The sequence below is a fragment of the Anabrus simplex genome, chromosome X (genome assembly GCF_040414725.1).
Source record: "Anabrus simplex isolate iqAnaSimp1 chromosome X, ASM4041472v1, whole genome shotgun sequence".
NCBI lineage: Eukaryota > Metazoa > Arthropoda > Insecta > Orthoptera > Tettigoniidae > Anabrus > Anabrus simplex.
Window position 1 is genome coordinate 181,374,082 of NC_090279.1, and position 27,901 is coordinate 181,401,982.

The 27,901-nt window shown below is 42.2% G+C and overlaps 1 protein-coding gene across 5 annotated transcripts in view; it reads left to right on the plus strand.

Annotated features, from left to right (window-relative positions):
• LOC136886178 (calponin homology domain-containing protein DDB_G0272472) overlaps positions 1-27,901 on the plus strand; it is a 156,242-nt gene that overhangs the window by 114,105 nt on the left and 14,236 nt on the right. For all 5 annotated transcript variants that reach the window (XM_067158916.2, XM_067158915.2, XM_067158919.2 and 2 more), the window contains 6 exons: positions 1,763-1,944; positions 5,919-6,033; positions 13,465-13,658; positions 13,775-13,876; positions 23,005-23,172; positions 26,218-26,454. In XM_067158916.2, the coding sequence (XP_067015017.2) occupies positions 1,763-1,944; positions 5,919-6,033; positions 13,465-13,658; positions 13,775-13,876; positions 23,005-23,172; positions 26,218-26,454 (998 nt within the window). The remainder of the gene's footprint in view (positions 1-1,762; positions 1,945-5,918; positions 6,034-13,464; positions 13,659-13,774; positions 13,877-23,004; positions 23,173-26,217; positions 26,455-27,901) is intronic.

The following is a 27,901-nucleotide window of genomic DNA, read 5'->3' on the forward strand; positions in this document are numbered from 1 at the left end:
CTAATTATAAGAGGTGTGAAACTAAATGAATCTGCTATGTTTTGTTACAAGATATTGACCTGAACATAATAATATTTGCGATTTTCTTTTAAAGAAAATCGTATCAGTTAAAAATTAATAATAATAATAATGTTATTTGTTTTACCTCCCACTAACTACTCTTTTACGGTTTTCGGAGACGCCGAGGTGCCGGAATTTAGTCCCGCAGGTGTCTTTTACGAACCAGTAAATCTACCGACACGAGGCTGACGTATTTGAGCAACTTCAAATACCACCGGACTGAGCCAGGATCGAACCTGCCAAGTTGGGGTCAGAAGGCCAGCGCCTTAACCCTCTGAGCCACTCACCCCGGCAGTTTAAAATTAGATGGTATCTTTACCACTTCTCGCTCAATCACGATTAAACTATTGGACCAACTGAGCTGAAATATGGCATGGATATATCTCAAATATTCAGTTCATATACAAGCTTACAATAAATGTTCAATAATTAACACTTTGAAAATGGCGGCTATTAGTATGCAGGTATTTACTGAACCTGTGCATAATTCATCCAAAAAAAAAAAACGAAAATAATGGACAAATAAAATCCTAGAAAGTGGACTTGAAATTGAGTTCTCTAGAGCAATGAAAGGTGCCATGTGCCCTTTTTTTTTTTTACGAGTTGCTTAATGTCGCACCGACGCAGATGGCGAAGATGGGACAGGAAAGGGCTAGGAGCGGGAAGGAAGAGGTCGTGGCCTTAATTAAGGTGTGTGAAAATGGGAAACCACGGAAAACCGTCTTCAGGGCTGCCGACAGTGGGGTTGGAACCCTCTTTCCTTTGTAACTCATTCATTGTGGAAATGCAATGAAATGAAATGGCGTATGGCTTTTAGTGGCGGGAGTGTCCGTGGACCTGTTCGGTTCGCCAGATCCAGATCTTTTGATTTGACCCCCGTAGGCGAACTGCGCGTCGTGATGAGGATGAAATGATGATGAGGACGACACACACACCCAGCCCCCGTGCCAGCGAAATTAACCAATGACGCTTAAACTTCCCGACAGTGTCGGGAATCGAACCCGGGACCCCTATGACCAAAGACCAGCACGCTGACCATTTAGTCATGGAGCCGGACGAAAATGCACTACATGAGTCACAGTTGAATTAAATTAACAGTAACACTACGCACTCCTGACTGCTACCCACAAGGATTGCACGTCAACTGCAAACTAGTTTCTTCGGACAAAGTTTTACGACACCAGGAATGCAGACGCTAGGGAGATGTGCGCGCATGAGAATTGAACGGAGAATGTAAACTGTGCTTTAGTTGCAAAGAAAATACACATCACAAGTTGCTTTACGTCGTACCGACACAGATGGGGTAGGAAAGGGCTAGGAGTAGGAAAGAAACGGCCGTGGCCTTAATTAAAGTACAGCCACAGTATTTGCCTGGTGTGAAAGTGGGGAAACCACGGAAAACCATCTTCAGCGCTGCCAACAGTGGGGTTCAAACCCACTATCTCTCCAGGGTTTTTATCACATGGGAGGAGAATTATACTTTGGTAATCATTCATTCATTCATTCATTCATTCATTCATTCATTCATTCATTCATTCATTCATTCATTCATTCATTTCCGTGTCCGAAGCAGATAACATTTTGCTAGTGAGTAGCAACAGTTACGGCTTTAGTATTTGCAGCCTTAAGATCTTCTTTTGAACATTTGTTCTTCATCAAAGGGCAGACCAGCAAGTTCTTTCAATGATTATTCTCTTTCCAGATCGCAAACCTCTCCCACCAGAGAAAGCAGCCAAACTGGAAGCACTGCGGAGCAGGCCGCGCAAGCGCCCTGACTGGGCAGCCATGATGAAGGAAGTGGAAGTCGCAAACAAAAGATTGAAGCACGTCCAATGTAATGACCGCAGTAGTCCGCTGCTACCCAAGGTCAAGGTAAAAGACACAGTAAGTATACATATATATGCTCTTTAAAAAATGTGTTAATTTGTAAGAGTAGCGAAAAGTTGCCAGCTCTTCGGCGGTGTCGCCGTGCAGGTAGACTGGGAAAATGCTTGCTTTGTTTCCGAATGGCGGGAAAAAGAGTGCGCGGTCAGGAATCGTAGTGAGCACGGTTAGCGGTAAACGTACGGAATGAATGTATAGTTTACGAGTAGATTTCCTACTGAGCGCATGTTATTGCCGTTATTAACGTTACATTCTTACACTCGTGTTAGCTATTATTTTGGTGTTACCTATTGGTAGTACACTGAAGAAAATGGAAATTGCAACACCCAGCAGGAGTGGTGCTACATTGCTGCAATTGAACAGGCAGGACGAGTGTTCGGTTGTGCTTCGATGATTACACAATCAGGGCCCTCTGACCGCAAGTTTGGACAACAATCAATACAGGATGTGCCCACCACGAGCTGCAATACACTGATGAATTCGTCGAGGCATGGAGTCAATAAGGCCCTGGATCGCTTCCTGAGGAATTGTGACTCATGCTTGCTGCACTGCACGGGTCAGTTGTTCCAGAGTTGTGGGTGGCTGAGGACAGTTGGCCAGTTGTCGGCCCATCATGTACCACACATGCTCAATAGGACTGAGGTCCGGGGATCTGGCTGGCCATTCTAAGGTTGTGATGTCGTGGAGAGCTTCTCTGGAGATGCGTGCAGTGTGAACCCGGGCATTGTCCTGCTGAAACATCCCATTAGCAATGTTCGCCATCATAGGGACAACTGCTGGATTGAGTACCCTATCAACGTACTGTCGAGCAGTCATAGTGCCCTCAACAAGCACTAATTGTGATTTCACATTAAAGCCAATAGCTCCCCAGACCATAATGCTTGGTGTTGGCCCTGTGTGCCTCTCGACAATAAGATCTGGGCGGCCCCTCCTCCCCGGTACGTCGGCGCACACGATTCCGGCGATCACTGCGGGCAAGACAGAAGCGCGATTCATCACTAAAGACGACCCTATGCCATTCGTCGACCCACGTCGATCTTTCTCGACACCAGGCCAGCCTTCCACGTCGCTGTTATGGGGTCAATGGAACACCTTCTGCAGGGACAGGGGATCGTAAGCCAGCTGCACGCAGGCGATTGCCAATTGTTTGTTGTGTAATGTGGGGTGCTACAGCTGCTCGAATTTGCGCTGCTGTTGCATGGGGTTCCATCCCGGCCATCCGAATGATGTGTCGACCCTCTCTCACAGTTGTCTGTCGCGCTGGGCCTGTGCCAGGTCTACGAGTGTTGGTACCTTCATTTGACCACTGCTGCCATACACGTTGTACCGTAGATCCCTGTCGGCCAACACGTGCAGCGACAGTCCTTAGCGATAATCCAGCCTCACACAGCCCAATTATCCGAGCCCTCTCAAACGGCGACAGTTGTTGATAGCGTGCTCTTCTCTGTCGTCGAGGCATGTTTGACGGGGAACACTTCACTGCACAGACTGCAAGTCAACTGCGCCACACCAGAGTCCGTATACTGGAGTTGATTCCTCCGCGACCAATCACGTGGGGAGACCTGTAGCAACAATCCAATGGGTCTGAAACTTTGATCGTTTACATATCTACATGGCATAGTTCCATATCTTGAAAATTAACACAAACGACCAATGCCTTCATGGTGTTGCAATTTCCATTTTCTTATATGTGTATATATAAACGCGGGGATGGCCCCAGATTATAAATACTGTACTACTGCTTCGCCCATCCCGGTGATCCACAGAATCGAATAAACTGGGCGAGTTGGCCGTGCGGTTAGACGCGTGCAGCTGTGAACTTCCATCCGGAAGATAGTGGGTTCGAACCACAACGCGGCCGCTATTACAGAATGGAAAGAACGTGACAGTGAGGGAATGTCAGATATTATCTTGCTAATTAAACCCTCCGCATTGAAATGGATAACAGATTTTGCCACTTCGCGCGAACTATGGCTGAAACTAGAGTCGATTTACAAATCGAAGGAGCCACGCGGAAAGCAATATTAAAGCAAATCGTGCTTCAAAGAATGAATGTAGATGGAGACTTACGTCACCATTTACGGGGGTTTTCGACGCCGTGGACAAGTGAATGGTATGGACGTGTCAATCAATCGACGATTTGTTATCCATATTACTTCTGTAAAGCTTGCCAGTCAGTTTTTATTATTTTCGATGCGCGATAGAGTCCCGCGACGAACTTCCAAAAATCGTTGGAGAAAGTGACGCAACAAGCAGTGACCGATACGTGATGCAAAACACTATACTGCCGAAGAAAACTACAAGAACAAGAATTATAAAAGCCTACAAGCAAGATGGATAAAGGCGAAAAAAGGAGGATTCGCTACTCCTCGTTGCTATGGATGTAAAAAGAGAGGTCACAAGGCGAAGGAGTGCAAAACGAGTAAAAAGGTTAATGTCCAGAAGACCGAAGGAAGTGAAAATCCACAGCCTGGTCCCAGTCATTCGGCCGGGTCAGGAATGGAATGAATGAAACCCCATCTAGCGGCGAGGATAGGAAATGTGCCGACTGTCAAAACTTGTCGCACTCCTCTGGGGCAATGATAAATTACTAACAGATGAAATTATGTCGGAGAGTGTTGTTGGAATAAAAGATAACAGGGAGTACCCGGAGATAAACCTCTCCCGCCTCCGTTTTGTCCAGCATAAATCTCATATGGCTTGAACCACGGAACCCAGAGGCCAGGACGCTGCCGCCTGAGCCATAGAGGCTAACTTAAGGCCCAAGAAACTACCTCGCTACATATCGTCAGAACTGAACTCGTCTAATTCGTGATGGACTAAAATGTGGTGCCTCAAAAGCGGCTGCAGTCGCATGTGTGTAAAACTCTGGACTGTTTTTCACTGGTGGAAACTGATGTTTATGAAAATTTAAAATTAGCGAGCTGTTCCACGACGAAAATAAGTGCAAAAGGTGTTGTGACAATGTCTTTTTAAACCTGTGCAATACATTATATGTGCCTGATCTGCGTACTAACCTACCGTCAGTCGGGAAGATTGAAGACAAGGGTCACCACGTAGTGTTCGACAAAACATCCATTCGAGTTACAGACGTGTGAACGATAGTACCTCATTTGTCGCTCATATAAAAGAGGAAATCGAAGTCATTGACACTGAAGAGGGCTTTTGAATGTGAGATTTGTCGTCAAGGAAAGATGGCACGTATCCTCTTTCCGAAGGGGAGTTGATTCACTCAGACATTTGAGGCTCCATGCGAGAACGGAAACGCGTGTTACTTCGTCACATTCGTCGACGAAGCGACTGGATGGTGCGAAGTCAAGTTTCTTCCTCAGGAAAATGAAATCGTTAATAAGTTTCAGGACTTCAGAAAACGTTCGGAAACACAGAGAAGCGCGAAGCCCTGACTCCCTCCTTCTTTCTGGGAAGAGGCTGTTTCAACAGCGAATTGCGTTAGGAATATGTGTCCTACAAGCAAACTGTGTGTACTAACTCCTTATAAAGCCAAATGTTTACAAATTCGAAAGAAAAAAGTTGGATGTGAATACTACTGCCTAAACCAATCGCCGAACATGGGAAAATTCTACCCCACGTGGTATGCGGATATGCGGAGCAGTCCAAAGGTTTCAGAATTTGGATACCACAGGAACGAAAAGTTTCCTACCTCACACTGATACTTGTGCCCCTCTGCAGTATCTCTGAAAGTTTCTATCATCACGTAAACACCCGGCATATGAGCCCGCAGTTACCTACCCGAAGGAACAATACCGTTGTAGACGTGGGTGTTAGATTTAGTGAAAATGCGGTAATGTGACAAATGTTTCTCTGGGATCTGCCCGGTACCGTCTTAACAGCTGACACATTCGTGATCATCTTAATGCCTTCTCTCCATTCGCAGTAGGTTAGACCCTTGTGCTCCCGGACCTATCTGTTGTCTATGTTTTGGTAATATAAGTTATTATTATTTCTGTTCACAGTTTATGTACGAGTCTGAAAAACCTAACGTGCACAACCGACTACTTAAGGAGATAGAAGGTGGTGTTCCACTCAAGAGAGTGCAGTGCAACGACCGTAGTAAACCCAATCTCGAAGGTAAGTCTTCATTAGAACTCTAATAAAAATATACTATTCTCTTCTTGATCTCCTCGACCTTACATGGTCGGTGAGCATCATACTCATGACAGAAGTAAGGTATTCTCTCCAGTGCTAACTTCTTTACGGTTGCGTACGGTTGTCCATTCTTGATGTCCGTCGTAAATTATTTTCCAGGTCATCCTCTTCTCCTTTTAGCCTCAATCCTTTCCTCCGTTAGATTGGCGCACCAGTTTGAATGTATTAAGAGGTGACCTATGAATCTATTCCTTCTACTTTCTGTTACTTTTACCAGCTGGTAGTTTTCATTCAAACTTTTAAGCATTCTTCATTGCTTACCCTACTGGTCCATGGTATTTTAGCACACGACGCCATCACCACATTTCAAAGACCTGGGTTTTACTTTTATCCTGTCCATGAGAGACCAGGTCTCCGACCCATACAGTCCAACACTCCATACAGATGTTTTTATGTGTTCCTTGCGAACGTCTATGCTAGTTGCCTTAGGTTACATTACATTACATCTTTATTACCCCACGATAGTTACGAACTATCGGTATAAGGAAATAAATAAAATAGTACTTGACTGGACTAACTACTTAACTACAACTAAATCTATAACTAATTTAACCTAAATCTTCTTTGTCTAAATTTACAAAAATCTACTCTGTAGCATCCCGCACTGCGCGGATATCCAGCACCACATGTAAGATACTACCTTAACTACAATCTACACTAACATCCTAACTAGGTATTCTACTGCCTAAAACTAAATTAAAAGAACTGGCTGGTCGTGATATCTTCCCTGGTAAGGAAAACTGCCCGTCCAACACGAGACACCACTCCCAGCCCCGCCTCGTGTGGTCAGATATCGGACCCCACCGGCAACTAGCTGACAATGGGTTTTCCTCCCATTCTTTGCGTGACAGATCACATGAGGCGGATAGTTTCTTTAGATGTGAGCAACGATCTTTTCTTGTGTACGACTTCCTTGGCTTGTGATATTATGCTTATCTCATTTTGGCTCCTTCCATCAGATGAAAATTAAGCTGCCACGGTAGAGGAAACTTTTCACCTATGGCAGCTTTTCTCCGTCCGACCTGATTTCCGCCTTTCCTTCTCCATTTGTGGTACATTTCATTAGTTTTGTTTTTAATAAGTGAGATAAAATTCTTGCGCAACTTTTACCATATGTAATTTGGATCCAATAAATCCTAGCAGGTGCGTACCATTTTGTCAGTGAGTGTGCATTTCTTTCAACAAAAGTCATGGTCGATTTTAACTGCTGCAGCGCTCATGAGTTCAATAAATTTTGCACCATTACCCCTCTTCTCAAAACTTTAGGACAATATTGCAATTAATGACCGGACAGCCCTAGGTACTGACTTAGATATGGCTGCTATGATATCTGTATGACGTCGAACCACCCTTCGCTGTTGTCATAGCCTGTATGCTTCTGATAATAATTTCCACTAACTTTCGGTAGAAGTCTGAAGGTATTTCTTCCATTCCTCCTGTAAAACAGCGCTGTTACTCATCCCCGAGATGCTTAATTGGGTATACTGTAGCTTTGGGCCAGACAGTCTATTTCATTTACTCAAATTTCGACAAACCACCTCACTCATAACCTACTATTTATGAAAGAGTGCATTGTTAACCCTCGACTGGCGTTGTGGGGTCTTTAAAGATACCAGTGACTTTGTACACCCCTGGCGTTCCCTCTGCATTCAATTTTGGCTATCGCCATTCACTGTAGCTGTCACTTAGTGCAAAGTCAACTGCTGTCTTGATTTGTAGCTTTTAGTAAATATTGGTTTTCTCAGAAACTTGATTTAAATATTCTGCGGTGCCGTTTACGACCCCACAACGGCGTTGTGTTACGAAGTCTGTCGTGACTTAAAAATTTTTAAGTGTTCATATTTCATTCGAAGTGCGTGTTTGGCACTTTTTCTTCGTTAAGGCTTACACATCTCGCCCTGGCATGTCAGTGTGTGATCCTATATAGGATCAGGACGAGCAGATGGCCTCTCGCGATTTTCTTCACTATCCTCAATATTACTGGAATAAATTCCTTCATTGTACAGACATCGCTCAAAAACTGCATGCCTGTCACTAGCTTTCAGTTTCTGAAAACATTGGATGGTCAATTAATTGGTAGTGTCAAGAATTGTTAATAAGAAAACTGTTCCAAAGGTGCAATCATCCAATCAAAACTCAAAAGAAGTGATGTGCACTGTGTCTTCGCTCTGCTGAAAAAAAGACAAATCAGTACTGTGTAAAATGTGACCGTCCAACCTGCCAAACTTGCCGTTCCGTGGTGTGTAAGGATTGTGGAGAAGAAGACATGTAGTGGGTTTTAAGTGATTGTGAAAATGACGTAAATGACTGTGAAATTCAAATTTTTTGTGAGTTTTGTATACTATAATACTTAAATGTACCTTTGAATTTGTTTTGGAGCAATGAACATTTAAAATGTGTTTTCATTCAAATTTAATTCATGGGAGTGCCATTTTCTTTTAAAATCAATGACGGTAAAACAATTGTGCATTATCCCACAATCTGTAACCAGTAAAGATGTTATTTTTCATTGTAGGTAATGCAAAACGTATAAAGGAACATAATTGATGTGTATTTTTGAAACTTAAATAAAAGGTGTTTGTGGTCATCTACTCTATGGTATAATTTTCGACCCCACAACGCCATTTACGTACCAAAGTCTTCACAACGCCAGTCGAGGGTTAAGTTGAAAATGAAAAGGGTCAGTTCCTAATAGCTGGTATAGGATGGTTAGAATAGAATTGTCCAATATTTCCCGACAGACTTCGCGATTCATGGTTCGAGGAACTAAAACAGTGAATGAAGTCTAAACCACGGAAAGCAGGTCCACGCCATAACGCCTCCTCCACCAAATTTCACACAATGCACTCCAGTATGTATTCGTCAGTTCCATTATATGTCCATCGAATTCGCACAACGTGCAGCGTGGTTCGTCTCTCCGTTGCTCTATAGTCCACAGGCGACGTGTTTTGCACCACTGTAATCGGCGGTAAGCGTTCAGTTTAGTGATCCTTATGCCACAGCTGGCCTATGGAATGCAAATGTAAACACCTCCCAGCGAATGGTACTAATACTTGCATCACTTCTAGATGTAATCGGAAGTCTTTGGCCACGATTCCTAACGAAGCTTGCCAGTTTGGCTTCACCACATGTCAAAGGCATCGACAGTTCCTGTCAATTAATTGTTTCACTACTACATCACTCATGATGAACAGAATCACTTCCTTCATGATGTACATGCCGTGTACTGTAGCTTCGATGACGTCACGCAAAGAGGCGAACTGTTTCCTTAATCCGACCCGCGCAATGCAATGACATGGTATGTCTATGGCTTGTAGTTACGAAATATTCACAAAAGTTGCATTAATATAACAGGTGATTACACATGTAATCGTTTCATATCTCGTAAGCTAGGTCTACGCAATTTTAGGAGAAATAGGTTTATAGTGTGATCTACTTGGTCAAAGCATAACGATTGCTTTACTTTTCAATATACCCAACAAATAATTATCATGCATTAATAAAAGTGCGGCGACAACGAACGTATAATATAAATAATAAAGACTTTACCTCCGTACCTATAGATGGCCATGGATACAGCAGTTTTCGTGGTTTTTTCGTTGAAAATTCCGGCAATTTCTTTCAAGACTTTTTCAAGACCCTTTCTTCTACACAAATATTTATTAATTTTGTTCGTAGTTGTTTAGAAATAGACCACATTGTCTCGAATGCTGGTACACTGACCAGCAATATCTGTTAGTTTCTACCACATTCAAGGAAATTGCCGACGTATTAAGTTGCAATGTTTCTAACACCTAAATGTTATCTACTAGCAATAGTCAAATTTTACAATTTTAGAATGTATATTATAGAAGGTTAGGTTTAATAAACTGCATTTTGTTTTACACTTTTAGCCTGGATTTTGCTTTAAACTCGCATTTTTTTGGGGGGGGGGGGGAATCAGAGCATTCCAAACATTACTTAACCCAAGAAATAACACATGTAGGTTCACTTGGTTAATGACCATTTATGATATTTTTATGCTTGTTTTAATATGCACCAATGATCTGTAATACCGTACTATAAAGTGACTGACATTCAAACTCTAAATTTACTCGTATAACACGAATTTTCTTAACGTGAGCTCTTTATTTTCCGGTCCCTTGGATTTCGTGTTAAGGACATTTACTGTAATATCACACCAAATTGTTGACTAACCTGCGAATGTCAAACCAGAGTAAAAAATGAAGTGGTATGACGGGAGATGAGGAATAACATTATTTACTACTGGGCTAGTTCCCACTAAATTCAAGGTCATACACAACGCGTTTATGTACCTAGCTGCAGTCGTTCTACTGTGTACAAAAAACACGTTCGCCATACCTTCTTGCGCAAGATGGACTCAGTCAACACTTGCCAATCACTACTAATTAGAGAAATCATGGACATTCCAATTTGAACTCTGTCCAAACTATTTAGAACGCAATAGAATATTGTTTACTTGCTTCTACTGGCCTTGTGGATCAAACCTAACATTCTCTCGCTGACGAGAGAACGTCTTTGTGCACCACCTCATCAAATTGATAATGGGTAAGCTTTACATCAAGGTTGCCTTTTATGCATGCGTTAATTCAGTGACTCCTTCACCCCGGTTGGGTATTCGCTCTAATGTGTCCGTTGCACGAGTTAAAAACCTTTAATAGTGTCGTAGGTAACAGTTTATTATCCTGACGTGCCATTCTGACGCTTATCTCTCAATTTATGTAACTTTACCCCATTTTTGTTTATTCCAGTTTTGTTATTGCCGAATAAATATCACTTTGGCTTAATTTTAAACCTTAAGAGACGTTAAAGTATTGTTTTAAGAATAGAATAGTATACTCCCATCCCCCAGTTTCTCATCACCTAAAACTAGGGAGGGAGTAATCAGTTATTGCAATCTTCTTCTTCTTCTTCTTCTTCTTCTTCTTCTTCTTCTTCTTCTTCAAGTGCCATCTCCTTGTTTTAGATGATGCAGCGCGAAGCAGCTCAACAGTGGAACAGTTGAACCAAGGTTTCAGATTATAATCCAAGAAATGTGTCTTCTTTTGCCTTGTATCTTCCCTTGAATGACCAACTGCAGTAAATGATATTTCTCTTCTCGCATCATATGACCGAGATACGGCAGCTTTCTGATTTTGACAGCATTTAATGTTTCCTTTCTCTTTCCCATTCGCCTCATTACCTCATCGCTTGTGACTTTATCCGTGCAAATCAACCGTAGTATCCTTATGTACGCCCATAACTCAAACGCCTCTAATCTGCCCATTTCTCTTTTCTTTATGGTCCAGGTCTCAACTCCATAGAACAAGGTGGAGACGACGTAACATCTCAGAAGTCTAATTTTTAGATGTAAACTAAGGTTTCTGCTACAGAACACTCTCCTCATTTTATTGAATGCATTTCTGGACTTTATTTCCTCAATACAGTTTATGTTGTAGTTCACATTTGTTCCTAAATACTTGTATTTCTTCTCTTGCTGTACTGTCTCTCCAATGATCATCAAGTTCTCTTGGTGTTGTATTCGGGATACTGCCATAAAACGTGTATTATTTACATTAAGTGTTGAGTTCCATTGGTCACTTGCCTCCACGACTCGCTTGGTCAGTCGCTATAAATCTTGTAGGCTTCCTAAGCCAGCAACAATGTTTCAACCTCTTTTCAATCGTAAAATTGCCAGCGTTTCGCCTCGGTATGACAGGGGACTTGTCAGGCAGAGTTACAGGATTGTGAGATGGACAGCAGACAATGGTATGATTATAAACGGAATGAAAAAGTCAGGTCGTGCTTTTCACGCAAGAGTTTTTATTACCGTGTTAATAGGTTTGAAGTTCCTCAAGGGGATCACTGTAAGTACTTAGGTGTTAATATAAGGAAAGCTCATCATTGGGGTAATCATATGAACGAGATTGTATATAAAGGTTACTGGTTTCTTCATATGGTTATGAGGTTATTTAGGGGTCGTAATAAGGATGTACATAAGAGGCCACAATTGGAGTGCCTGTCTGTTAGGCCAGGTCATCAGCCCAAAGGCTGGTTGGATCCTCAAATAGCACTAACAAAGGCTATGCAGTTATAGGAAACCGCAAAAACCAATGGCAGAGTCCAAATGAGGAATACGAGGCAAGATGAGAAGTGAGGTAGTTTGCCATTGCTTTCCTCATTGGACCAGAAGGTGCTACTGCAGCACGACTGATCCTACGAGCAACACCTTTCGTAACACTCAGACACACTGCCGTGCTCTGAATGTCATTACTCAGCACCACCCATACCCCAGCAGCTTCCATATTGTCACAGCCATGGATGAGATTGGGACTTCGGTGGAAGCTACACTTTGCTCTGGCCTGTGCCAAGAGACGGATACAAAAATACTGCATCCATCAAGAAATGGCAACAGGCGGACAATCGGAGTATGCACAGAAAAGTGAAAAACTTGTCTGAATTCTTCCCGAAATCAAAGTGCAGTGTACAAAATATGCCCTTTCTTGATCTCTCTTGTAAAATCTTCTACAGTATTTCTCCGTTTTCGACTATTAATTAATCGCAGGTACAAATAAATAACACATAACGCTTTTTCTTACTTCCATTTTGAGCCTGGCAGGATCAAGGCGAGTTCCTGAGTATCGTAAGCAAAATAGTCACGCTGTTAAGAAAAGCGGTCATGGTAGCTTCCTGTGAAAATGTTCTAGGACTAAGACGATGTGTCCTCGATTTCACCAGTTCCCCAGACGTGATTTAGACACGCGGGGTCGGTGAAAAATGATATGATGTAAATACGTGAAATTTAAACCAAAGTATCTCGATGCCATGTGTATTTGAAACGACAACAAGGTCATGTCCAGGCTTTCCTCCACTCGAGCAATGTTTTCTTGTGTTCAAACTCTTTCGGGATAGCGAGGGATTTTATTCGCTACAGCGCCCGTTTCACGCCATTTTGCCAAATAAGTTTCGCATTGCAGACTTTGCTGGAAGTTTTGCCAAAGCAGGTCCGCACAGGTTTTCCACGAAACGTGCTTCGAATAACAATCGACAATGAACACGCGCTGTTTTATAGTGAGCGCCATTTTGTGTTGCATTCAACTGGTCACTCAATCACCACACGTAATGACACAGTGACGTACTCGGGGCATGCAGGATATGAGCATGTGCAGACATGTGACAGCAACCAATTGGTGCATCGAAATCACGGTTTCCAGTATTTTCTGTGATGGACAGTTGTCCTGTCCATTAACAAGGGTTACTTCCGCGTCAGTCTATTTCCTTCTCTTGTCCTTGCATCATTTGAGAGTATTTTATTTGTTTATCTTGACTCAAGAGACAACTTATTTTTGGCAGGTCTCCGAAAATTCAGGCGGCAGTTGACCATCGAGGAGCAGATACAGAAAGCGGAAGTGGAAGCGGTGGAAGCTGAGCCCGACGAGTTGGACGACATCGACAAAGTGCGGGACGATCTGCAGTCTACCAAACAGATGTTGGCACTGGAGTTGAGGAACAAGGAGGCGGTGGAGAGAGAAAACAAAAGGCTGCTGGTAAGAACATAGTCATGCCACTGTGTATTATGCCTTAAAATCACGCAATGCCCTCACGATTACAACTGAAAAAATTAAAACTACGTACATAATTCTATGATAATGTTTTGTTTCAGGCCAGGATACTCAATCTGGAGGTAGAGTTGGAGAAGGAGAAATTAGCCAAACAGAAGTCGGAGGCGCCGAGTGCACAGGAAAAGAAAAGTGAAGTAGAAAAGGTATGTCCTTCTTAATAAGATTATATTTTATGTGTGATCCTTTGCGCGGCAATGGATATTTATCTCAGTATCTGAAATATGTAACTGAACATTTTTGAACGTATTTAGAACACTTTCATTATTATGAGCGCAAAATCTGAATATTCCATATCAAATATTTTTGTTAAAAATAACATTTTTAAAAAGCACATTGTAAGAACATTGTTGCTCAATATTTTTTGAAATTAATGTACCTTTTCCTGAAAATCTGTACGCTCAATCTTCTTGAAACGTCGCATTTTGTTATAGAACGTATACGTGTAGCTGTAGAAGTAAAGTTATTCAAATGTCTTGATCAGTTAATGGAGATAAACTAGATACGCGCTGAAAATTTCACAAAATGATTTAAATATCAAGATAAAACTTTAAAAATAATTTCTCCGCTTATGTATAAAATACGATAGAAAACTTGCTTTTGCAGCTCATCGAATATATATTAAGTAGACACAGCAAGCTTCTTTTGTGTATTGCAAGTAGTTTACCAGGAAATGGTACATAAAATGAATATTTATTTTTTATCAACTTTAATTACAATATTTCAAAAGCGTATTTAATTTGGGACAGAACATTCAAACTCCGCACGCATAATAATTAAACCGTTCTGAATAAGGTAGAAAAAATCAATTAAATATCTCCGATACTTTCTGAGATACGTAGAGTAATATGGAAAGCGGCGCCTTTAAGTTGATTCACACTTCCCGGACCCCTTAACAAAAGTGTCTGAGGTGTAAAAATTGAATTTCTATGTTTTGACTTCTTGCGCTACCTGTAAGTCTTCTTAACAAACTAAGTTACGCAGCAGTTCGAGTCTTCACCACTCGATGTGCTGAAAACTTTGGACAGTTGGTACGAAAATTAGTGAAAGCTGGAACTGCGTGTGTCTCAAAATACAGCGTTCTTAATAGCAACAGTCAAGGTTAATATCTTCTGAAGTATTGAACTAGAATCATGAACTCTTGTTTTCAAAGTGCTCAGCATCTTATGTCAGTTTAAAACCACAAACATCTCAAAAATTTAAAAAAGGACTTAGGTCCCTTTCCGTGCAATGGGCCATATACAAATGTATCCTTTTATCTCACAGAATTATTCATCCAGCTCCTGTGCCCTAATCAAGAAGTTGACAACCCCTCCTCTATAGCTCTAGAAGAGACATAGTCGAATAGTCTTGGCACGCATGCCTACAAATGAAAATGCCGTGACAGCGACATCAACAGCGTTTGCATGGCGTCCAGCTACCAGAAAAGACGCCGCGTATGCTGTACAGCCAACACACAATACTTGGAGACAAAACATTACGACCTCGTCTGACACCACTAATCTCCAGCGGCAACCCAGTGTATATTTGCGGCTTAGGATACTCCTTCACTGGAAGCGGAAACATGCAAACTGCTAGCTCGGACAAATCTGTGCGAAGTCAGTTCGTCCGAAATCGTGCGACCGCTATCGTTCTTTGATTGCGTATTCGGCTGAGTTATTAGCAGGTATATGCGTGAAGTAACGGCGCTTCCTTAAGATCTGTGTGAGGTACACTCCTGCTAGCGAGAAGAGCACAGAAGAGGCGGCGGGAGTGGTTAAGTTATATTTTATCGGAAGGACAAATGTTTGGGGAATTTTCACATATGTGGGCTGATCTGGAAGAGGACCAGAGACAGTACTTCGTTTATTTTCGTATGAAATGTTAAACATTTCGATACATATTACAAAAAATACAATATTAATTAAAGAAATACAGTAACTTTCGAGAAACTGTTTCACCTAAAAAACGTTCAGCTGTAACTATGAAGTAAGCAATGTTCATTTTGAAGTGGGGAGCTGGAGAATTTCTCCCCTTCTACCTATTTTTTCCAATTTTAAGATTCATTTCCTAATTCCCAGTCAAAGGAAATCTTCTACTATCCCAGAGTATATATGTTTTGTAACAGCGAGAGGTAATAGAAATAGGGGAAATGATTCTCTCCCATCAGTGAGATAAAGGTTGGTTCGAGCGGCCACAGCACTTGGGCGTATGTGTGGAGTTTCGTTGTCAAGTCACAGAATGTTAACATTTACATGGAATGAGAAACTTCACCTTTATTTACTATAATTTGAACACTGGAGGCAATGATTTATTATACACGGCACTTTTAGAACCTATTTTACAAAAAATAATCAGACGTAGGTATGAAGTGTTCGGACGGGAAAACAAATATTGCTAGAGTTTTTAATGAAAATTACACTTTGAACTTGTGTTGTAGAGAATCTTTAGATATAAAAATCAAGTAGGCCTAAAGTGGTATAACATGAATAAACTATATAAAATTAAATTTACCTGGCTCACCCATTTCTCTCGCCATCTCATTCCATATCAACTTCTGCACATGCCCCATGTGGTAATTAGACTATCACTGGTCCTACAAAAACTTCCCATCTTGTACCGGAAGTATCAGCTTTTCAGCATTAATGATAAAACGCAGCTCTTCGGCCGAAAAATCCAAACCAATCTGGATAGTTCGCAGTTGGCAGGTATTCGTGCGTTCACTGACGAACAACGCCGGTTCCAAAGGACGCAGTCCCGCTTGAATTCTACTGTTTGGATCGTTCGGCCGTTTTCGCGCGTGTTCGTGCGAATTCGTCATCGCAGCTTTTCGCAGGTTTCCACTTCCAATGGACGAGAGCCCTTATATGATTTACTACGTCTACTGTAGCCGGAGTTGCCAAATCGTCTACTGCACTCGATACGAAGAAAGAGTAAAAACTGAAGAGAGTGTGGAAGAAAGTGGTTTGGCAACCTCTCCACACCAAACAAGGATCACTTAGAACTCGTTAACTCAGCAGGATGCTGGGTGTGATTAACTGCTGGCTTCCAGCTCGCTTCCAGGAACTTTGACCATCATGTTTTGTCTCCAAGTATACCAGCTTCGTCGCTTGTCGAGCGAACAGCAGTTTCAGAATGGATGATGAAGAGATTATTGCAGTAACTGTGACGTCGGGATCAAAAATTAACCCCTCAACTGGGGCTGAGCTAAACACCTAAAGGCGTTAACAGCACTTACGTAGTGGATTTGATACTTTTTAGGTGTTTTTCGATTCAGAATGTATTCGTAAGTTGGGTTATCCACCAATAGGTATCCTGGCTATCTATAATCGCTTTTGCTATCTATTGGTGAATTTTAGAAAACCTTTCCAGTAAGTTTGAGTATTGCTCGTCTTTCCGTAAATTCCTTTATGCGCTCCAATACGACAGCCATGTGCTCTGTACGACCCAGAACGTGATCCTTGCAGGGACTCACTAGGTGTTTACTGCCATGTTTTGCGCGCCCGCAGTATTTAGTTTGAGAAATTGACCATTTCTTGGCAAATGCATGCGTCGTGTTTTATATCAGTGAGTGCTGAGAATCAATTGCGAGTACCGCGAACAGGGGTAGGACTGGAAAGACACTGAATTTTGTAAATGAAATTAAAAAGAGACATATTTACTACAAGATAGTGACAATGACGCTACGGATGAATATGGAATGGTTAAGTAGGTACAAAATACTTTTGAGAAAACCTAGATAATGCTGTCCCACTTGGCTTTTTTATTTTACAATTATTTGCTTTACGTCGCACCGACATACAGATAGGTCTTGTGGCAACGATGGAAAGGGCCAGGAAGCGACCGTGGCCTTAATTAACGTACAGCCCCAGAATTTGCATGGTGTAAAAATAGAAAATCATCATCAGGGCTACCGACTATCTCTTGCTGGATTCCATTCGTTTACAGATAGTTGGTTCTCTATCGTATCGCTCTATTATCACAGTAGTTCGATATTTGTACATATTTCGGATAAACCTTCTTATTTTGTATATTAAAACAATGATGATAATAGTATAATGTATAATGTATAATGTATGTATGCCTCAGCTCACAATAGTCTCATTCGTCACATCAAAGTGTCGTCTGTATTATTATTTTTTGAATTACTACTAATGGCGTTCGGCCTCGGAAGACCATGCGGCCAGCATTTGCAGAGTTAGAGAGCATACATTAATAGGTCTTCGTGGTAGAAATAGAGTCATAATTTAATATTACAGTCTGATAAATATTGACAAATTACAGCGCATAACTGTGGAGTTAGGTTTTGGTAAGAGGACGATGATTGAAGTTGGTAGTGGGGTAGTTTAACTTCACTAGAGAAGAGTACAGATGGTTCTGCTATTGGGAGTAGGGCCTACTTCTTACATGACAGTAGGCTTGGTTCAAGTCGGCTGTTTTTTCAGGGTCTTCGGGGGAAGTGAGGGGTGTCCAATACCTTGATCCTGTGGAGACGAATAGCATCCATGACCCAGACGCATTCTTATTAGATGAAAGCTGTCACCGTGTTAGTTTCAAATTCTTGAACCAGACTTATGTTAGGATGGTGGGCTGAATTTTAGCACAGTGCTTACCTCTTGCAAGCTGTGACGTTTTCCATTTCTTAGACCATTTTCTGTAGGCCTGTTGCTTGAATGTAGGCAGGAAATCAGAATATGGTAACTGTTTGTAGAGGCGGCGTTCACATGTTGTGGCTTCTTTCACTAATCCATAGGAGACGTACTTCCTGAGCTGCTTTCTGGGCGGTATGGATTAAGTTCAAAATGTCAACTACATAATGATGAGTAGACAGGTCCCAGCGAGAATTTTCTAGCATTTGAAGGGCACATTGTGAGTCAGAAAGTATTAGAATCTTACAGAAGTAACCCATTCCATAGCTAATGGCTGAGTGAATAACTAAAATTTCTGTATTAACGATAGACGTCTCTTGAAGTAAGGAGTACTTTATTGACACCTGAGATGCAACACAGAAGAACGCATAACGCACGCCTGTTAAGGTCTTGGATCTGTCAGTATAGATATGAACAAAACTGGGCTATGCGGTATTGAGAAAAGATGATAAACTTTCATTGATGGAAACTATGGACCGGTTGCACAAACGGTGTTTAGGCGATGTCTACGGTTAAACAATACCTGAGTATGGCTGCCGCATTGCAGAGACGTTATTTATCACTTAGACACTGTCTAAAACCGATGTTCAACCGGTCATGTTTAAACACTACCGAGAGCACTGTTTAACCTCAAATGAGAGGACTGAATCACAATCAGAGGTTATGTACCATGAAACATGCAATTTGTATTATCATGTTGAGACGATTCCGGGAACAAAGGTTAGTCCGACGGCCACTCTGTGGGTCGCCCGCTGCTAAATCGCAGGAATTAATTTGACATGTACGGTTAGATAGATCTTAAAATAAGGCTTCGCTTTTCAAGAGACTTGTTTCTTGAGACTGACAAAGGTTGATGATGATGATGCTTGTTGTTTTAAGGGGCCTAACATCGAAGGGCATCGGCCCCTAATGGAACGAAATGAAAGAACAAAAATTGCAAAGGCATCCACTGACCAAAATAAAAATAAAATATGGCATGAAGAATGAATGGATGGACAGGAACTCAACAAAACACAAAACAAACAAACAAAAACCACTGGATCGGACTCAATATAGATCGAAAATAACATTATTACCGACCAAGGAACCACTTATAAAGCACAATTATGCTTGGTGTCTAAAGGGGGTGCAAAATCCACGTCTAAGGCCCCACAGAATGGTACATGTCGCGAGTAAAAGAGAACCATGGTATGTGTCATGTTGGGGTATTAATCACAAGTAGCGAAGACTCACGGTGTTCCACAAAAGATGGTACTACTCACAAGTATTGCAATACGTACAAGTAACGCAGACCTATGGTGTGTCACACAATGGCCCAACTCAGAGTCAACGCAAACCGAGAGGGTTCCCCACCTAGGTGTATTAAACACGGGCGCCGGTATTCCCGTGGTGTTCCTCACATAGTGGGTACTAATCACAGGCAACGCAGACCCACGGTGCTGCTCATATAGTGGTACAACTCACAGGCTACGCCCAGACCCGCGGTGTTGCACACATGGGTACGACGCACGGGTACTGGAATCCACCAGGCCAGGCTTTTACTGCTATTAATCGCAAACCTATTTCGTACCGAATTTAGTGGTACTACTCGCAAGTACAGGCAACCTATGGTGTTCCCCGCGTGATGGTACGAGTCAAAATTAGTTGCATGGCTCTAATTCAGTCAGCCCTTGGTCGCCCCTTTTAGTCGCCTCTTACGACAGGCAGGGGATACCGCGGGTGTATTCTACATGTGCGTCCCCCACCCGCAGGGGGTAGTGTGTTTGGTCCGCGAGAGGTATTTTATTTCCCTCAAGTCCGCCGGCAAGCCGGTTAGGACCCCCCTATCCGCCACCTGGGACGCGCCACGTGGGAGTATCACCTCTCCCCCTGCTACGCGTAGCAGGTTCGTGGGACTGACAAAGGGACAGTCCGGTAAATGTCAACTTGAATACAATTCTTGGCAACCGATATATTTTATTATGTACATGGGGTAATTTCCATGGAATTATAGGTCACTTCGACTACATACATATCCGAATTGCGTGTCCCGATCGTCAGAGGGCTGTCACATACATCAACCGGAAGTGATTCCCTTGTATTTACTGACAAGTAAACATACATAATAGTGAAAACTAAAAAGTAGGTTGTATGGGATTTTTATATACACTGACTGACAGAGCAAATGCAACACCAAGAAGGAGTGGTCAGAACTTTATGCCAATTGCAGGGTAGACTGACGTCACTGAGGTATGCTCATGATGTGAAATGCGCCGCTGTGCTGCGCACGTAGCGAACGATAAATGGGACACGGCGTTGGCGAATGGCCCACTTCGTACCGTGATTTCTCAGCCGACAGTCATTGTAGAACGTGTTGTCGTGTGCCACAAAACACGTGTATAGCTAATAAGAATGCCAGGCCGCCGTCAACGGAGGCATTTCCAGCAGACAGACGACTTTACGAGGGGTATGGTGATCGGGCTGAGAAGGGCAGGTTGGTCGCTTCGTCAAATCGCAGCCGATACCCATAGGGATGTGTCCACGGTGCAGCGCCTGTGGCGAAGATGGTTGGCGCAGGGACATGTGGCACGTGCGAGGGGTTCAGGCGCAGCCCGAGTGACGTCAGCACGCGAGGATCGGCGCATCCGCCGCCACGCGGTGGCAGCCCCGCACGCCACGTCAACCGCTGTTCCAATATCGACCAGAACAATTTCCCGTCGTTTGGTTGAAGGAGGCCTGCACTCCCGGCGTCCGCTCAGAAGACTACCATTGACTCCACATCATAGACGTGCACGCCTGGCATGGTGCCGGGCTAGAGCGACTTGGATGAGGGAATGGCGGAACGTCGTGTTCTCCGATGAGTCACGCTTCTGTTCTGTCAGTGATAGTCACCGCAGACGAGTGTGGCGTCGGCGTGGAGAAAGGTCAAATCCGGCAGTAACTGTGGAGCGCCCAACCGCTAGACAACGCGGCATCATGGTTTGGGGCGCTATGGCGTATGATTCCACGTCACCTCTAGTGCGTATTCAAGGCACGTTAAATACCCACCGCTACGTGCAGCATGTGCTGTGGCCGGTGGCACTCCCGTACCTTCAGGGGCTGCCCAATGCTCTGTTTCAGCAGGATAATGCCCGCCCACACACTGCTCGCATCTCCCAATAGGCTCTACGAGGTGTACAGATGCTTCCGTGGCCAGCGTACTCTCCGGATCTCTCACCAATCGAACACGTGTGGGATCTCATTGGACGCCGTTTGCAAACTCTGCCCCAGCCTCGTACGGACGACCAACTGTGGCAAATGGTTAACAGAGAATGGAGAACCATCCCTCAGGACACCATCCGCACTCTTATTGACTCTGTACCTCGACGTGTTTCTGCGTGCATCGCCGCTCGCGGTGGTCCTACATCCTACTGAGTCGATGCCGTGCGCATTGTGTAATCTGCATATCGGTTTGAAATAAACATCAATTATTCATCCGTGCCGTCTCTGTTTTTTCCCCAACTTTCATCCCTTTCGAACCACCTCTCCTTGGTGTTGCATTGTCACTGTCAGTCAGTGTATATAATCGTATAAGTTTTCGGCAACTATCAGATAGGAAAAGGCAAGTGGTGGTGATTATCATTTAAAGAGGACTGGGGAAGAAGTGACCTGGCCATAATAACAGGCGTAGTATTTGTCTGGTGTAAAAATAGGGAAACTACGGGAAACATTATTCACGGCTGCCGATGATGCGTTTCGAACCTACGATTTCCAGAATGCAAGCTACATCTATATGGCCCGTACAAGCACTCGGTTACACATTACTATTGCTTCATCTTCCCTTCGTCGAAGCTACCGTATTTATGAGTAGATTACACTCTCTGTAACAACGCTATAATCAAAGCTACACTTTCCCGTACGATGGTGTGTCGCTTTAGTGTCGATAATATTATGAGATTATTTCCACCGAAAGCGATACTCTTATCTGTGGGCAAGTCATGATCAGCCATATTTTAATAATGTGTAGGAAGACAAACAGCTGACTGGCGTTCGGCGCGCGCACCGACGAATTTCATTGGTTGCGACAATCAAAGAGTTGCATGAAAGATACTTCTGTCTCCATTTTCAAACCAAATTTGAAACTTTAAGAGATGTCTAGTTAAACATCGACTGAACATTATTTATGCAATGGAAGATCGTGAACGATTTAGACGTTGTTTAGGTAGACGATGTCTGAGGCTTAAAACTAGTTATCGTTGCTGCAATCGGCCCACTGTGTCTTAAGTAGGTGACCAGCAGTTTAGGAATGGTGCCCCTTACACCCAGCTGTATGACATCGATGTCCTCAAAGTTTTACTGTCCATTATCTGTTAGTTTCGAACCGGAGTAGCCGCAAAGTCAATGTTAACCTGGTTCAGAACCATATGATTCTTAACCACGGAAAAATGCAAGCTTACTTGCTTTACTCCCTAACCTCTCCTTCGCACCCTTCCCGGAATTTTGGCATCTTTAACTGACAAATGATCTGAGTTTTATCTTCGCACTGCCCTTTCCCTCCTCCACCCCATACCAGTTCTGGTTCAAAGTAGATAGGATAGTTTATTCAGTATTTGAAATGCACCCAAATTAACAAGGTGTAATCATGAAGAACTTTCTTAAAATGTATTTCTTCTTTCTGTGATGAACAGGAGGTGGTAAAACTAAAAGAAGAACTAAAGGAAACCCAAAAGCAGACGCAAGAAATTGAAGAGAAGTACCACGAGGCTGCGAGTCAGCTAGACATGGCGCGAACTGATCTAGAAGAGGAAAGGAGAAAAACGGCAGCGCTAGAACGAAAATTAGCAAATATTGGCAAGGTAAGAAATGTTAACTCACAAGATAGTTCATGCATAAATCTAAGAAAATTATTTATGGAACAAGCATTGCTACCAGACGGGCTTATGGGTAGGTTATTACAGTCACTACTTTTTTTTCAGCCCTCGTATGTATGTATGTATGTATTTTTTTATTTTATTGAAATTCATTCCTCACGCTCCATTACAGGAATAATATTATATGTAAAGGTATTTTCTTAATCTATGTTCTATAAAGATTGTTCCTTTACATAATTGCAAAATGGAATATGAACAAATAATGCTAATCTATTATTTAGTTAGACATAACTTTGTCCCTTAGACTAGTTATGATTTTAAGAATTTGTCTTTGTATTTACCTATAAGTCTGTTTACTGGCCATTTTTCTTCCGTCAGTATTACTCCCATTAACATGTCTCTTTCTTGATTTATTAGTTTACACTCGAACCACAAGGACACATTGGATTGTCTATAATTTTGAACCTGTACAAATACGACTTGATATGACCATGTCCTGTTAGCATATTTGTTAAATATGGATTTAAATCTAACTTTAGTTTCAGTCTGTCGAGTTTGTTTGTAAAGTATGATTTTATGATATTGCCTTTAGTGCTTTAATTCCATTCATTTTGACACATTACTATACTGAGATCGCTTTGATTACTGTAGTATACTACAGATTTACATACACACAGTATAACACTCCAGGATGTCTTTCCCTAATCACGGCCTTTTTCGCTAGTTGAACAGCAAGCTCATTTCCCTCCTGCCCTGTATGTGCCTTAATCCATTTGAATTCAACTATCCACTTATGCACCTCAAGCATGTTAATGTTTTTCTTAATGTATTCTATCAGATGTCTTCCTATTCTTGAGTAGTCGTAACGTTATGCGGCTGTCGGTATAATTAAAATGCTAACTGTTCTTTCATCAATATTTATGGATGTTATTTGTTCTAGGGCTTTTAGTATGAAGTTGTTCTGCCTGATTATTAGAATATTTGTGTTTAACTTGTATTTCAAGCTCTTCAAGAATATGTTATATTAAAATATTGCTATACCAGAGCCAGTTTCTAGCTCACTTTTTCTCCTGTCAGTGTAAATTTGTTATATTTTGTGTGTGCAATTTTTACTGAATCAGCTGAATGAATCCAGTGCATTGGTTCAATTTCCATATCAACGAGGTTGTATGTATGTAGTTCACACACTCAGTTACTCCGACAACTTCTCTTGAATGTGTATCTAGTTCTGAAGCAGAGGTGGTCAGCTGGGCGCCCGTTGAGGCTAGCCCAGCGCGGCAGGGCAGCTTACGTAACAAGCATACGTCACAGTGAAGCGAGAGAGCGAATACACTTTGCAATGAAGGGAGGCAGCTTTGACGTTCGCTTGTGATTATAAAGCTCTCCTCCACTACTCAAACGAAATGCTGACTGGGCTGCAGTTTTTAAAACAAAATGCTATAATCGCAAAAAGATACTGACGTTTTCAAGATATTCCAGAGTGAATTACACTGCGCTCGATATGAAGAGTCAGTTTCATTTTCTTATATTTATTCATTCAAACAAAACTGACACGTCATGATTTTTTTCTTTGCTACAATCAATAAAGGTACGATTTACAATTCCTTGGATGGACATGACAGTATTTCCTTCCTTTTAAAAAGTATAATTTCCGTTATTTATTAAGCAAAAAGTAATATAGTTATGTAATTCAAGAAGTTCACCGAATTTCTGAAAATAGTATTTTTTTAATTTTTTTTTTTTTTTTGCTAGTTGCTTTACATCGCACCGACACAGATAGGTCTTATGGCGATGATGGGACAGAGAAGGGCTGGGAGTGGGAAGGAAGCGGCCGTGGCCTTAATTGAGGTACAACCCCAGCATTTGCCTGGTGTGAAGATGGTAAACTACGGAAAACCATTTTCAGGGCTGCCAGAAGTGGGGTTCGAACCTACTATCTCCCGAATACTGGGTACTGGCCGCACTTAAGCGACTGCAGCTATCGAGCTCGGTGATATTTAAAATTTAATAGGAGTCCAATGATAAGAGCTAGCCTCTAAATGGCGGGAGGGAGTTTCATCACGAAAGAGGGCATGGCATTTCCTGTCCAAGATTAAAGTACAACAACAATGCAAATATATCTACCAGATAGAAATACAGCATGCCTTGAAATAAATAACCTAACCGATGTTATTTGCGGTAACAACTACAAGCCACAGCTTATCCACCTTAACTCCGTAAAAATGAAAACCTACAACCTGTTTTCCAGTCAGTGATAGGGTCAGGGATGGAATGAATGAAGCCCCCATCTTGCGGCGAGGGTAGGAATTGTGCCGGCTGCCAAGGCCTGTCGCACTCCTCTGGGGCAATGATTAATGACTGACAAATGAAATTAAATGATATTGGAGAGTATTGCTGGAATGAAAGATGACAAGAAAAACTCGAGTACCCGGAGAAAACCTGTCCGCCTCCGCTTTGTCCAGCACAAATCTCACATGGAGCGACCGGGATTTGAACCACGAAACCCAGCAGTAAGAGGCCGACGCGCTGCCGCTTGAGTCGTGGAGGCAACCTTAACTCCGTATTATACTAAAACTACTTCTAAAGCACCTCTTAAACTGTAACAGTGAAAACTGTAATTCATTATGTACATTATAAACATATTTGAGGTTGTAGACCTAACTCTTTATTTTATTCGGTCAAAATACATGAACTGCAATGAAGGTAAATAACTTATATAACGTAAATTGAAAATAACGTGGATTTCTTCTCTCTTTCTTTAATTATTTGCTGCCTCCATTTCAAACACCGATATCGTCGCAGTGGTCGAGAGTGACTGGAAGAACTTCGCCCAACCTTCACGGCCTGTAACGTAACCATGTCACTGTGGTTGAATAGCATACGCTGCGCTCATCGCCTGCCAGTCCGCCCACTTACAGCCCTGGGCACCCGCGGGACGTAATGTCCAGCGTGAGCACCTCTGTTCTAAAGTAATAATAAAAATATCTGTAAGACGGTGACAGCAATTAACTCTGTGCTTTCTTTTTACAGGATCTTCCACTGACAAAGCAGCCTTCCAATAAGAAACTCGCATCCATGACCAACGTAAATGCAGCTGCTGCAAATGCAATGGCAGGACCAAATCAGGAAAACGAGGAGGATGAAGAATCGGAATACGAGGAGTACACAGAGACAGAGGAAGAAGAAGACAGCTCTGAAGACGAAGAGAAGGCAGCAGCATTGAGGGAGAAGAGGATACAGAGGGAACTCAGGCTGCTCAATACAAAGGTAGATATTCTTCTTTTGTCTGTAGTCCTACTCTCAGGATTTACAGTTCCTGATCAAAAGTATACGGCTACCTACTCGAAATTGTCCTCTAAGGCCCGTATTCACCAATTCGAGTAATAGCTTTATCTTAGTTCAAAGCTGGGTAAACGGAGATGATGATGATGATGATGATGATGATTAAAGCCCGGATTTTTATGCAGTAAGTTAACAGGTTAGACTGCAAACTAATTTGGTTAGTAGGAAGTGTCGGCCACCCGCTCGTCCATAATGTAGCAAGAGTAACATAAATTATAGCCTCTTCAGTCCCGAACTTTTTTTGCATTCAATGTATTATATTTTGCTCAAATAATTTTAAAAAATTCACCATAGAAAATTAGCGTGTTTCACCAAGTTATTTTATGCGTGTAGCATATATGCTACATCAGGACTCAAAGTTTACTTTCCTACCATTATTACTTTTTCCTTAAATTATTTTGTATTATTGTAAGTAAACAAAACCACATGTAGAGCATATGCTACATACGGACTGAGGAGGATAGGGGTTCTGATGGGCCATACCCCTAATGTTTATGCAAATCCTATAGCACAATGGTTGTGAAGGTAGACTATACAGTTACTCGCTTCAGTAAGTTTGCATTCTAACCTATTAATGCATAAAAATCCGGGCTCTAATGATGATAATGATGATGATGATGCTTGTTGTTTAAAGGGCCCTAACATCTAGGTCATCGGCCCCTAATGGTAAAAAAATAGGACGAAATGTAACGACAATTTAAAATTACAAAATCATCCACTGACCAGAATTCAAAACGTGATGACGACGAATGAATGCATGAATATGAATTTAAAACAATCAGTGGATCAGACCCGCAACGCCTCACATTCCCAGAAACTATCGTAAACCAATAAATAGTATTACTGACCAAAGGACTGTTTCCAAAGCACAATTTTGAATCGATGATGTTGTCTAAAGGGGTCCAAAATCTAGGTCATCGGTCCCTCATAATGGTACGTATCGCTAGTAAAGGTAGAACCATGGTATTTGTCATGTTGCGGTACTAATCAAAAGTAGCACAGACTCACGGCATTCCACACATTGTGGTACTACTCTCAGGTAATGTAATACGCACATGTAACGAAGACCTATGGTGTTTCTCACATTACGGCTCCACTTACAAGCAACGCAAACGTATGGTGTTCCTCACATAGATGTACTAATCACAGGGACTCGTACTATCCCATGGTGTTCCTCACATAGTGGTAATCACGGGTACTGTAAAACCCATCCTGATTCACACACTATTGCTACTAATCACATGCCTATTATGTACCTAACATAGTGGTGCTACTCTCAAGTAAAGAGGACACGTGGCGTTCCCCGCGTGATGGTACTAATTACAAGTAGTCTCATGGTCCTAATTCAATCATCCCTTGGTCGCCCCTTCTA